Source organism: Mytilus californianus, unplaced genomic scaffold (genome assembly GCF_021869535.1).
Source record: "Mytilus californianus isolate M0D057914Y unplaced genomic scaffold, xbMytCali1.0.p SCAF_2, whole genome shotgun sequence".
Taxonomy (NCBI): domain Eukaryota; kingdom Metazoa; phylum Mollusca; class Bivalvia; order Mytilida; family Mytilidae; genus Mytilus; species Mytilus californianus.
The window spans coordinates 29,876,197-29,890,770 of NW_026262668.1; the positions used below are offsets into that span (position 1 = coordinate 29,876,197).

General features: G+C 30.4%; 2 protein-coding genes across 3 annotated transcripts in view; both read right to left on the reverse strand.

Moving 5' to 3' along the window:
• Positions 1–10,363, reverse strand: part of LOC127729668 (uncharacterized) — a 246,127-nt gene extending 235,764 nt beyond the window's left edge. For both annotated transcript variants that reach the window (XM_052237522.1, XM_052237521.1), the window contains exons 1-2: positions 10,295–10,363; positions 2,100–2,339 (exon numbers count right to left, since the gene is read on the reverse strand). In XM_052237522.1, coding sequence (XP_052093482.1) covers positions 2,100–2,339; positions 10,295–10,352 — 298 coding nt within the window. In that variant the 5' untranslated portion in view covers positions 10,353–10,363. The remainder of the gene's footprint in view (positions 1–2,099; positions 2,340–10,294) is intronic.
• Positions 10,364–13,900: 3,537 nt separating this feature from the next.
• LOC127729671 (uncharacterized) overlaps positions 13,901–14,574 on the reverse strand; it is a 58,611-nt gene continuing 57,937 nt past the window's right edge. Inside the window, exon 7 of the mRNA XM_052237529.1 lies at positions 13,901–14,007. Coding sequence (XP_052093489.1) covers positions 13,910–14,007 — 98 coding nt within the window. The 3' untranslated portion in view covers positions 13,901–13,909. The remainder of the gene's footprint in view (positions 14,008–14,574) is intronic.

The following is a 14,574-nucleotide window of genomic DNA, read 5'->3' on the forward strand; positions in this document are numbered from 1 at the left end:
TCGTTAACGAAACTTGACACTGTTGATTTGCTAAAACCCATTGTATCTCCAAATTCATGCAACTGACGGCCACTACCATATTGGTAAACAAGAATGGAAGCCATGAATTGTTGCTCAATAGTGAACGCAGTTTTTTGCGGCTACGCTACTTCGATTCTCTCCAAATCTTATAAGCTCATCACTAAGGAAATCAATGGTGTCATATTGAACATGTACCGTTGCCGTAGCTCATCATGACTAAACTTTCTGCCAAACATGTATAATGGATGATAGTCCCGATAATGCCTTTCCTGTCTAACCATGGGCATCGACACATTGCAACTGAAGCCATATTAGATATTATAATTGTGCATCTATATTTAAATACACGTCAATGAGAGGGATAACATTTAACGGCGGTTTGAGCATTTTCAATAAACGACAAATGGGACAACTCACTAATAATCAGATTATTTATAATCGATTGATAAAGAAATTTATAGACTCGTTCAATAGATCCATGTTCTGTTGCATATAATGGCAAAGATAATTGAAAGATGTTATTTCAAGAGAGGCGGTTATAAAAAAAAATCAACGAAAACCTGTTGCATTAATGTGTTCTTTGTAAACAAAAAAGATAAAGATATTTTTGGAATCCCGATAAAAGAACGAATTCACTTAGTATATTTAAGAGCGAGTCAATATAAAATTGAGTAACCTTATATTTAGTTGTTACGGAAATTACCATTTTCATCATGTTCATATGAAAGGGTTATGGCAAATATAATATTATCTTTTATGTTATATCGTATGAACACTCTCTGTTAGAAAATGATGTTTTGCTTAGTGTATGACTAAAACATTGCGCATATAAAGTCGTTACATGTTCTTTGAAATATTTTTTGATTATTCTTTAGTATAGCAATTAGATAAATTTATGTAAAACATACATTGCAATGTCAACATTTTAAGATAAAGAATGTACAAAAGTTCATCTTTTTTATATTATTTACGTAAAAAAAGCAAAATAATGTCAACAGAAAAAAAACAATCAGCCTATAAAACATTTCGGAAAAATATGAGGGAACTACACAACACAGATTTAAAATTGATATATTATCTATTTAAAGTTTATTACAAAGAGTAATATTTACTCTAGTAAATAACGCAATAATGTCTGAAAAATGTTTCATAATTTAAATAATATATTTAAATCACATTGCACAATTTGAATATTGCATTGCAGCCATGTTCGTTAAATTAAATGTTTTAAGAGAAACATGGCGTACTTTTCGTTTTAAAATATTTAAAAGTTTTTTCCGTAGATTATTTCTATACTTTTTTAACATAATGCGCAATTTGGTGAATGTTTTCAATTATAATAATTGTATCTTACACTTGAAAATAAATGTGTCTATCATGTTGTTTTGCATTAACATTACATACATAATGAATCATAGTAATATCAAATAACAGAAAGTCATCCAAATTATAACGATAACTAAATAACTAAAGATACGTGTGTCGTGCTTTGTCATCAGGCACGGGATTTTGATCGAGGTTTTGATTATTGACAAAATAAAGTTTTCCTTTTCACTATTCGAAATTTTTTCATGCGTCTGCTTTTGCAAGTCTTGGTTGTCATCGTGTGTAGTGATATGTGATTTAACTTTGAGTACTCGCGAATAATTCGATATCTTAAAATATTATTATTCGAATATTTTTAAGGATTGGTGATTTCTTTGAAACTTGATCATATGTACATTTGTATTTACTCAGTTTGTACGCCACTACTATTGTATTTAGCTTTTCTTAAGTCAAAAACAGCATATAGCACAGGGCATACAGCATGTTACTAAAATACATTCTATGTATCCCAAATTTTACATTGTTCATACAATAGTTGTTGATTATTAATATAACAATTTAGGCTTTGGTTGAGGTCAATACGATACTAAATCCTCCTAACCATAAATATAAGAACATGCAATTCTGAAGCTATACATTTTACCTATTATCTTGTATAGACGTTGATGCATAAATAAAGAATAGTTGCATTCTATTACGTTAAACAAAATGGGAAATCAGCACAATTTCTGTTAGACATATAACTAACTTACGTTGAACTGTCAACCAAGTATATTGACTTTTAACGCCATGACATTCTGCATGATACCATCCAGAATCTTCAGTTGTCACATATGTCTTGATAATATAATGATGAACAGGAACAGTAATCGAGTTCTGTAACTGTTTGTAGATCTTTACATCATATTTCCAACGTGACGTCTGGTATTTTAAACAAAACTCCTCTCCTTCGTATAGTTTGATTTCACCTGCTTGCTCATCGATAAAATACACTATAAACAAAGGAATAAGCTAGTGAAGGATTGCTAGATTGTAGATAAAAGAAACAAATAAGGTAAGGAATACCAATTGCAGTACACTATTACTTTTACTGTATACAAATGAAACAGTGTATTAATAATTACAATTGATTACCAATCAATAGATGCACTTCAGTTTCCGGGTGGACAAAAAATTAAATAATGTATAAGGAACGCAGACGCCCCCTTCAGGATAGACTACTCATGGTATTTACACATTGGTAGGATGTTATTTCTCAAATGAACTTTCATGTCTTCTTTGACTGTCCATGATGTTAAAATACAAAATCCCTGGGATGTGTTTTAGTTGATTTCAGTCTCTGATGCATGATTTTTTATTATTAATTGTTTTTGGCTTTTAACTAGCTGTCAGTAACTGCGAGTACTCTCAAATCGTACTTTCTTGTTTATTTGACCTGTTGATACTAACTGTAATGCTTTTTTGTTATTTAATGTTTACTTATTCAGGGTTATATCTGGTCTATATACCAGCTTTGAGAAGTTTTTTGGTAATACTATAAATTTTCACTTCTTCGTACTATGAACATCAAAATTATTTATTTTGTAAAAATATTTCCTTTCTCCATTTGAACTGTACACGTATACCTAACAACAAAATTATTTTCATTTACCTGTGTTTAAAGTAATTGCAAATGGCTGATATTTTTGTTCAAGCATATTGTTTTTCTTAAATTGTTTAACATTTCACAGCGGTACAGTACTACCTGTGACATTGTCTTATTAATGGTGGCCATAAAATATATGGTCACCATGATGGCCCTAAATGTCCATCATTATACCTCCTGTTGCTTAATTAATACACAAGGTATTAATCAAAAACTAGTCAAGGATAAAGGGAAATCATTACTGAATTGAAGTGTTAAAATTATAAAACTTACAGGTAAAGTGTCTCAGGTAAAATATATGTGTTTGTCAAATTTAATAACTGTGATTATGACAAGAAAATTCTAAAATAAAATGAAATAATAAAACTAGTTGAACATATAGCTTCCTAACTTTTTTTTTTGAAAAAATTTTCTCATGACTTTGTTTTGATGTTATACCTTTTGAGTATTCTATCAATTTAAGTTATTTTTTACATGTATTTTTTGGCAAGTGAATAATAAATGAATATCATCTTCTAATATTATGCAAACGCACAACGCCTGCCTTTTTCTATTGAAAAGGTGTTTCTCAAATTAATTTTCTAAAATCAAAATTGTTTATACTTACTGCATTTAACATTGTTTAACAAATTTTTAAGATTATCTTTAGGAATTATTTTAAATAAAATTTAGGCAATTCATTATTTCTTTATTAAATAGATACATGTATATTCAAAATATTCATTATAGAAAAATTTGATAATATTTTTCTTGTCATATAAACATATTACAATTTCATCAAGTTTCTGACAAAAAACAACAAAAACAAACATTAAAATGCAAAGAAATAACAATTCTAAAAGAAATCAAAACACATGGAAAAAAAATAATAGGTTTCTGCCCTCAGTTCTAATGACTTTTTTTTATAAAGGAGCCAATATTTTAAACATGTTCCATGTTATAGAGGTTTAGCATTTCTTTTACTTTTTTTTTCTTGGTTAAGATTTTATTTATAAGATTCAAGATTTTATTCATAAACTGGTCAGAGACATTATTATGAGAAGGTAAACAATTTTTAAATAGATTATCTCTAAGTTGTTATGTCAATTTTACAAACAATTCTATCCTTTATCATGTTTATAGGAATTTTTATCCACCTTTTTCTATTTCAAAATTATGACCACTAATTCTTTACCTAGTGAAGCATTTGAGTTTACTGTTTTCATCATAAGTTTTTATTTTATTTTCAAAAATGTTCTTATTTTTTTCCTTAAAATTCATTTGTAATCAAGCACTTTAAACATTGTTAAAGAATCTAATTCATTCAAGTCCCTGCAATTATTAGCTTTATCTAAAAGGCCTGAGTTAGGGTGAAATATTCTTTGCAAATGTATACCCAAGAATATGTATCATAAAATGCCAGTCCTGCAGTTTCGACAATATAATACACAGAAACAAAAAGTGATTTAATTAATAGACCATAAAAATGTCACGATCTATATAGAAGTGTACTTTATTTTTTCTGGAGACAAATTTTGCATGTTAACTGACAAAATTAGTCAAACTGAAGATAACATATTTGATAAGTTTACAATTGTTTCAAAAAGCAAGACAATTTTTTCTTTAAATTATTCCTTTTCATAAGATTTACTTTATTCAGAGATAAGAATTTTTTTTATTTTGATTAGCATTATGATTAGAATTTATCAAAATTTGATGATAACTAGGTAGCCATTTGAAAAATTTAAGTCTCTTTAGTGGTTCTTCATGCACAACTCCAGTTTTGACATATTTGAGATTTGAAAAATATCAAAGATAAACAAAAATAGTTTTTTCCTATACCATATAAATGATATTCCTATACCATATAATGAATATTTGTAGTTTTCCTGAATAATAATCATGATAATAGATTGTACAACTTTTTTAACAAAATTTATTGTAAAAGGATTGATATTCATGACATTGATAATTCTAATTTGTTAAAAAAACAGGCTTGTTAAATTACTTGCTTCATGGTTCCTTTAAACATCATTTGCATGGTTATAAGTTATAATTAATAATAATTCATTTAATAATGCAAACGAACAATTGAATACCATGTACATCATGTACAATAATTTTTTTTACTGAAAAAATAATTATTTAAAGGATTCTGTTTTGTTTTCAAATGCTAGTCAATAACTTATCTTTGAATTTTTGTCATTTCCACTCAATATTCTTTCATAGAAGAAAATAGAAAAATAAGAAGAAAAAAACAAGCAAAAAAATAACATAATAAAATTAAAACATTAGAAAAAAAGGAAAATAGACAGAAAAATCAACAAATGATATGAATTAACAAAGATTAAAACAACATTCTATTCTACATTTTCAAGAAAAGGTGAAATGTCAATTTGAGAAGAAACCTAAGTTACCTGTACAGGTAAATTTTAATGAAACATACAAGCTGAAAACTTCAACCCTGATTGATTTCAACAGGTAACATAATTAGATAAAACATCAATCTATGTTTTATGACCACAATAAATGGCCAACATCTCAAGATTGAATACCCCAATAAATGGCCACCATTCGATGGTGACCATACAAGAGGGTGGACATAACTAAGAGGAAGTCACAGGTTGTACTGTATAACATGTTACTTTTATTATTCTTCCCTTAGTTTATTTATTTTGTATTTACATTGTATCATAGATCAAATTTATTTGTTCAGTGTATGTTCACTGGTGTTAATATGTCTTTTGATTGAGTCAAGCCATTTCAATTGATAGTTTATAGAGTGTCTTTCTATGTTGTGATGTTACACTATTGTTTCAGATAAGGGTGAAGGTTGGTACCATTAAAACGTTTAAACCCGCTGCATTTGTTTGCACCTGTCCTAAGTCAGGATTCTGATGTTCAGTAGTTGTCGTTTGTTGATGTGGTTCATAAGTGTTTCTCGTTTCTCGTTTTTTATATAGATTAGACCGTTGGTTTTCCCGTTTGAATGGTTTTACACTAGTAATTTTTGGGGCCCTTTATAGCTTGCTGTTCGGTGTGAGCCAAGACTCCGTGTTGAAGACCGTACTTTGACCTATAATGGTTTACTTTTATAAATTTTGACTTGGATGGAGAGTTGTCTCATTGGCACTCATACCACATCTTCTTATATCTATTTAAATGAGTGAATTTTTTTTTTCTTCAACTAAGTTACAACAGTTGATCGATATTTAAGTCCACACGATAAGTGTTGATGGAATAGCTCTAAAATGAATATAAGATTCTAAATAGCATTCCCAATGTCCCATCGTAGTAAGCCATTTATATATCAGACATAACAGGCTACGAGCGTTTGTGCTCACATTATACGGACTGTATTACCAATATTGTGTTCCTAACGAAACAAATGTTCTCCAAATGCATTTAACCGACTATAAAAATACCTCTGAGCATTACGATTTAGCTGACCAATACAATGTATTAGTTGTCCCACTTCTGAGAGATGTATTGTCGTTGTCTGAGTTCTGAAGACATTGTTATAGTTGTCTGATCTGTAAATTTACCGAGGATGTACTTTCCCTAGTCGTGAGTCTGGATTTGCATGGCGGTTGATGCATGCATATCTTGAGAGACTGACCTCTTCAATGCACCATTCTCAATTTTATTTGGAGTTTTTACGAGTCCATTATGTCTGTTCTCTTTGGGTTTTTTTTTTAAATTTTAATAGATTAAACAGTGTTGTTTATCGAAAAACTATTGTTGTCTCTTTATTTAGCATCCAGTCCGAATGCTCCTAATGAGTATAGCCAATTCGTTTAAGATCAGTTTTGTACGATAGAGAACTATCCACCGAATGGTAACAATAGGAACGTGTACTGCAGAACAAATCAGTATGTATCAAACCTGTTTCTGAGAAACTATTTATCAAGTCAAAACTTCTTTAAGGGTGAAGTTTTTTTTTGAAACATAGTTATTTTTAGAACTCTTTGAAATTCTTTTAGTATATATAACCAACATCTATATTTAACATATATATTCTGTAAATACAGTTTTTGCATATACTATTAAATGATGCATATGTATATATATATATAAATACTATCATTAATATATGAACGGTACCAATCTTACTTCACCAGATGCGCATTTCGACAAGTGACTATCTCATCATGTGAGGTAAATAATAATATTGCGCACACTTTCAAGTATTTATTTAAGATTTTGCCAAATATTGCATGAATTTCTTCATTATCAACTTATTTTCAAAACTTTATCATTGACACCCCCTCCTTAATATAAAACAAATATGTAGAACCGACCAATGAATATGCACTTTATGCTCTTTGAAGTCCAGTTATAATGATGAAAGTTACTATGTTAGCCATGACCTCCTTAAATGGTGACAATTCGCATGAAAAGTCATTTATCGATTAAGAAAAAACAAATCCGGGTTACAAACTAAAACCTAGGGAAACACATCAACTATATGAGGAAAACAACGGAACAACAAAAACACTAAACTGCAACATAAACAAACGCCAACATGCATAGAAACGGACTACTTGATAACAACTGCAATATTCCTGACTTGGTACAGGACATTTTAAGAAAAAATGGTGGGTTGAACCTGGTTTTATGGCTAGCCAAACCTCCCGCTTATATGGCAATGTTAAAAAAATATATATCGCTAAAATGACAAAACTACGTGACAGGAATACAGTACAAACAAACGCAACAACACTCAACAAAGAGAAATGCATAAATAAATAATATAATAGTACATAACAACATGTTAACCACAGAATAACAACGGACACCACAAACAGTGACGTATTTTTGTGACGTGTATATAATCTTGAAATTCATACAATTATATGGAATGAGATCCAAAAATTCATAATTATTTTCACAATACTAGACCAAATAATTATCATGATTATGACGGTCTTGAAAGGCTATTACAATTTAATGCTGTGACGATCATATTTTTTGGGACTAACACAATACTATATCCATCATGTCCATGGAAAATGGAAATTAACTCGACTATACTGACAAAAAAGACATATGTGAAATGTACCGAAAATACAGAATTCAAACCACAAACGATAAGACATAACACAATATCAAACCGTAATTACAAAAGAAACATCATAACTAAATACATGAGTGTTGGATGTATAAATACCGAGACATGTCGTATAGCAATGCGAATTCACACTAAGCAAAACAGTCATATTTGGGAATAGGTCACGTTCGGTACTTAGCAGACAGACGACGTAGATGGTAAACCACAATCTAAGAAGTGGCAAAAATGTCGTTGGTTAGTTTAGACAGAGACACATGGTATAAATCAGCCAATTCGTGATGGTGTCCATAAAATTTACGGAGTGTCAGTTTTAATCTATCCTCCTCATAACTTTGTTGGAGCAGTTTCTGCGTAAGAAGCACACTCCTGTATATGAAGTCCGTATAATGTGTTCATGCACGAGCATAGCGTATCAATTGAGATATGTAAACACCATACGATTGAGCAGAGGGTATGTTACTGCTGAGAAATGGGAAACTGATAATTGGGAAGTTGAAATCATCCCGTTTGTCATAGATTTAAGTGTGAAGTCGTCCATCTGTGTCAATATTGAGGAAAAGATCAAGGTATGAAGCAGTCCTTCTAGTATCAGTAGTATTCTTAATTTCAAGTTCACTGGGATATATGAGATGCAAGCACTGGCCAAAAAATGGGTTATTCAGTGATAGGACATCATCAATATATCTGAAAGTAAAATTAAAGAATTTCGTAAGGTGCTTTTTTCTTTTTGTCTTTTGGAAGGTTCTGAATGAATTCTGCTTCATACGAGTACAAAAACAAATCGGCCAGAAGGGGTGCACAATTAGTACCCATTGGAATACCGGCTATCTGTTGAAATATCAATCCTCCAAACTCAACAAATATATTGTCGAATAAAAGGTCCACCATTTTGATAATATCATATTCAGTGTATTTTCTGATAGAATCAGTGTGGTTCTTCACAAAATAAGAATTGTTATAACCCAAAACAAGAAATTTGTATCTACGATTCCCATTTTTATAGAAAAAGCTCTGTTTAATGAGATGGTGAAGTCGATCTTTCAATTGAGCATGGGGAATAGTAATGTAAAGCGTAGAAAAATCAAAGGTTTTAATGTTGCTGCAAAATTGCAGAGATTGTGATCTAAGATTTAGCAGTAGATCTTTTTAGAATTTTTTAGAATCCACATCTGATTGACACTACTGGTTGAATATATCTCATCGCAATATTTTTGAAGGCCATCTTTTACTGTAGAAAGAATAGTAGTCAGCACTTTAGAAAGATGTTTAGTCGAAGATCTTGATGACCCAGCTATGTATCGTTCTTTATAAGGAGTTTTGTGAAGTTTTGTAAAATTTAATCCTTTGTAAATGATGTTATAGAATATGTAGGATTACCAGTTGTGCTGTTTATTCCAAGCTCTTTTGTGAGACATTGCAAATAATGGGTTTTACATACGAAGACAATATTTTATATTATTGGAGGCTTTATCTGCTGGAACAACGACATATTTGTCATGCAAAGAGGATAAAGCATCCACAACCTCCGGGTTTTTGACTGGCTAGAAACCCTTGTGCTCATAGTACATCGTAGTTTCTGAATGCGCTTCTGAATGCATGACCGAATAGCTTTGATCCATTCAGACAACATAGACTTTTCTACTTGATGATATATTGAATATAATCTGTATTAAATCCGCGCCATCAAAATTTGAATTTCAAAAAGTTAAAGAAAATAGTATATAAGAGATTGATTCTGTTGTTGTTTCGTTTTATGTTGTTTAGGGTTGCACTGGTGGTGGAAATATGAAAGTCTGCATCTTTTGTAAACCAATAAAATAATGTCATATATTTGTATACAAAATAAGAATAAATCGTACGATTGCCAATTAGACAACAGTCCATCACATACATACGGACAAAACAAATATAGGGTGTTATGCGACCTTCAACAATGAGTAAAACTTGTTTTAAGCAAAGTATCTCGTCATGGTGTGTCATTATATTCTGTGATTAGTTCTGGAGACAGAAGTTGGCATGCGGTGTATGAACGTTGACCTCAAGATTTGTCGTTTTACTGAACTTTTATTGTAAATTGTAGGATTGTTGTCTAATAAATCATTATGCAAATAATTTTGACGTTGCAAATAACACACACACATAGTTAAATTTTTCTATTAAATATAGTAACAAAAAAACAACCAATACAACAAGCTGTTGTATGTGCTCCCATTATACAATAACATAAAATGGCTGACTTGATTTTTACATACCTCTACAACAATGTCTCAATATCAACCTTTTTATCAAAGTTCTAAATAAAACGAGCATTAAGACCAAACGTGTACCTAGTGAATGAAATAAAAAGCATTTAATAAATATTCAAAAAATATGCATTGATTAAAGCTATACAATAGGCAAAAGCAAATTGTTTTTGTTTAATTGTCTTAGTATTTCAAATTGTCTGTTCCTGCAAATGTCTCAATAAAGTGTTTTTTTAAATATCGAAACCGATTAAAAACACATACATGTATATCTCTTTGGCGTTTTTATAGAACAATATTGATATTGGTTGGATTTCTTATGCTTAGATGTACACATCTTAGTTTTACAAAATCTATATTACCGTAGAAGTAAAAACTGTTTCTCGTTTAAAAAGTTAACAACAAATACTATCGATAAACTCATAGATACCAGGTTTAAAATTGTGTATGCCAGACGCGCGTTTCTTCTACAAAAGACTAATTACTGACGCTAATAAAAAAGAATAAAACGGTCAAATAAGAACAAAGTTAAAGCATTAGAAAACCACAATTACGAAAGGTGTTGACAAATACAGCTAAGGTACTCTATTCCTTGGGTAGAAAATCCTTAGTATTTCGAAAAAATCAAAGTTACACATTAAAAATACATTATAATGAGAAGCTTTGCAAATTCAATATACTAAAATAAAATATCACCTTATACTGGACAACAATGTACAATAGAGACCACCAAATACCATAATGGTTGTATAAGATGCCAAGGCGTACATTTAAATAATGAAGAGGTAGAAAACAGACATTAACATGCATGTCCAAAATGAATAACGTGGAAAAGACAAACAACAGTAAACAAAACACTACACGGACGACTGAGCATCTTTAACATAAACCGGGTGTGATCTCAGGTTTACCATTAGTGTACGCAGATCCTTATCCAGATTTTTTTTTATTGGTGTTTCCGTCTTTGGGTATGAGTCTTGTTGATATACAACCAATATCTCTTTTTATTCACATTAATATAGAGAAGGTGATGATGCTGTTACATTGTAATCAAAAAGCCTTCTTGTGCATCACACAGTCATATTTTTGACCTGGTAATATGCTGGAAATCGTATTTCTCGAAGACAGTCAAATCTACGACAAATTTGGAAAGGTAAGTTAAATTTTACTGAGGAAATTTGCTTACCGCTTAATGCATCAATAATTTGTTGTTTGTTAATGTTTCTTATTGAATTATTTGTTTTTGATGAAAGGAAAGTAATCATTTAAAATTTCTAGTTAATAATCAGAAATACATTTAGCGTATGGGTTATAAGTTTATCAAGTTATTCTAAGAACTATAAGAAAGGAATGGAAACAAACATACTGTTTCGATTTTACTAACCGTCCATTACTCTTTTCCCTAGTTAATCCTTTAATTAAGAAACCTAAACCAAATCCCATCAAAAAAACTTTATTTCATTCGAGTGTCACTGATGAGTCTTTTGTAGATGAAACGCCGTCTTGCGTACAAAATTATTAGCCTGGTATCTTTAACAAGTTTTTTAAAAACACTGAGTCGAGTTGAGGTTTCCTCACCGAGGGTATCACCATCCAGGTAGTCAAAACTTCTGTGTTGTCATGAATTATCATTGATATGATCATAGTAGTAATACATTAACTGTTTACAACACTTCCCATATTTCGAAATAATAAGGATGTTCTACCCCATAAATAGACCAGTAGTATTTGGCAAAACCTTTCGGATTTTTATGCCCCTAATGCTCTTCAACTTCGTAATATATTTGGTCTTCTATCTTTTTTTTTTTATTCCAGCGGAAATGATGAGTCTTTTGTACGCGGAATGCGCGTCTGTCGTACAAATTTATTAGCCTGGTATCTTTGATGACCTTTTTTTAGAAAGGGAGAAACATAAAAAGACATACATATTCGACTTATCATAAATAGTTAATTACATTAATATTAATAATAATTATTGACTTCTTTCGACCCTTTTGTCCCATTTATTTTAAAATGGCATTGATCAAATTGAAAGGAAAACCCTTTTTGTCACAAACCTTAAACTGTAAAAATATACACTTCTAAGGGTGTTTATGGCCAAGCTTGGAAGTAACATTAAGTATATGATGTATTTTCTACTGTAGACTTTCATGAAACTTTATCTAAACAGTGCTTATACGTTATTATAGTATTTTAAGTATGTGTTTACCTTTATTTTCTTCAAGTAGTAGCAAGACCAGCTATCGTTGATGGACATGCAATGTCCGATAAGAGACCTTATCTTTTACAGAAATCAAAATGAACAAAAAAAGTGTCTTTCAGGAGAAACTTATATCATAATTTCAAAACTGTCCAAATCGTTACAATTTGCACAAAAAAAAACACCACTGACGATCATAAAATTACCTTGCAAGGAAAATTTCCAAACAGACCTTTAAGGCAGTAGCAGTTCACATATGTAACTTTTAATTTAGTTGACAGATCTTATTTTGCTACTTTTGGCTGTTCGATGCCATATCTAGCTGACATTTATTTTCACCAGTTGAAGTATGGGCACCTGACTACGGTTGGAGAGTGTATATTTCTATCTAGATATATTTTAGTTATTTGCATTATAAGATATTTATCGTATTTCCCACTACATGTACATATCTATTTGGATAATACTTATTCATCGTAGGTGTGATACCCTTAGAGATATACCATTCTGATTTGGTCATGATTGGATACATACATTTTGAAATATGTTTTCTCTTGTGTAATTGAGGTTGAACCATGAGAAAAATCAAACAAATCAATTGAACATAAAACAAATAAAAACAAAAACAAAAACAAAAGCAACAAACGAAATGAAAAATAAAAACAAATAAAAACAATTATGTCAAAGATACATGATTTATTAGTTTATATTGGCTTTGAACAAGCTTTCAGTGACAGCGATTACTCTCAGATCTCTACTTTGTGTCTTTTGTGTGTTTTTGTAAAGATCGTTTGTATTTTTTAAGTCTGAGTTAAGCCCTTTTCAAAGGATTTTTACAGTTTGTTCTTATGTTGTACTGTTACACCACTTTCCCATTTCGGAGAATTTTATAGATTACTATCTGGTTTTGGGTTTTGCTCATTGTTGAAGGCCGTACGTTGATCTATAGTGGTTAACGTTTGGTCTCTGATGGAGAGTTCTATCATTGGCAATCGTACCACACCTTTTTATTTTTATACAAAAACCGAAAAAATAAATTAACAAAAACAAACATATAAGACTTGAATCATTACAATGTTGTCTTTTCTCTAGGTCGCTTTGATAAGATTTCTTGTCCATGTTTATATAAAAATAATTGGGTTTCCCCGTTTGTGTTCAATCGTTCTCAATAAATATAAAGAGAAGGCATATTGGGTAATTGACACGAATGACATATTAGTTTGTATAATTTTGGGTCGGAACATATGTTTCATATTGGTTCTCAATCGGTCGATAAAATTTGCAAGTCTCAGCAGTAATTTTTTTTTTATTTCAGTTTTTTAACTAAGAGCTCCGATGACTATGTCGTCATATTAGCTTTTAAAAACATACAAATAGTATTTTTCAGATTATCATTTAATTCACAATATTGTGCTCTTCGTTGTTTATAATACGTACATGTATCTGTTATAATAGAAAAATAAATACAACTTACAAAATATAAGAACTACTACTACCATTGCTGCATTTTTCTTCCAGGGTACTAAACATAATTTAGAAAAGGATACGTAAAAGCTAGATTTCTTTTGTCGACGAAAAATCGTAAGTCTGTCATACTATATAATAATAATATTCAACAAATAGAAACATGATTTTATTTTTCGTTTGGAAATATTCGGTATCAGAACAAATTCACGTTGACCTGATGGAACTTGTGTGAATTTGCTTTCAATCATGTGTGACACAGTCCGCTAAGTAACAAATACGATGTATTACAATAATATTCGTCCTTCACAACAAGTATTCCGAATGATGTCCTGGTTGTATCTTCGTTCTTGATTTAATAATTTTTTACAACAAGCAACCGTAAATATAGAAATTAAACGAAAGTTCTTATCATAAAATGTAATGTCTTCCTGACAATATACTTATTGTTTTCGGTCATTTGCACGAAAAGAAACCCGCCATAACAGATGCAAATAATGACATGCTCTACAATTTCGATACAAACTTAATTTTATTTTTGCTTTATATGTTTATTTTGGAACATTTCCGTGCACTTTTTTAAAGATGATACTTATCTATGATATTCAATCAATTGTAATTTTTT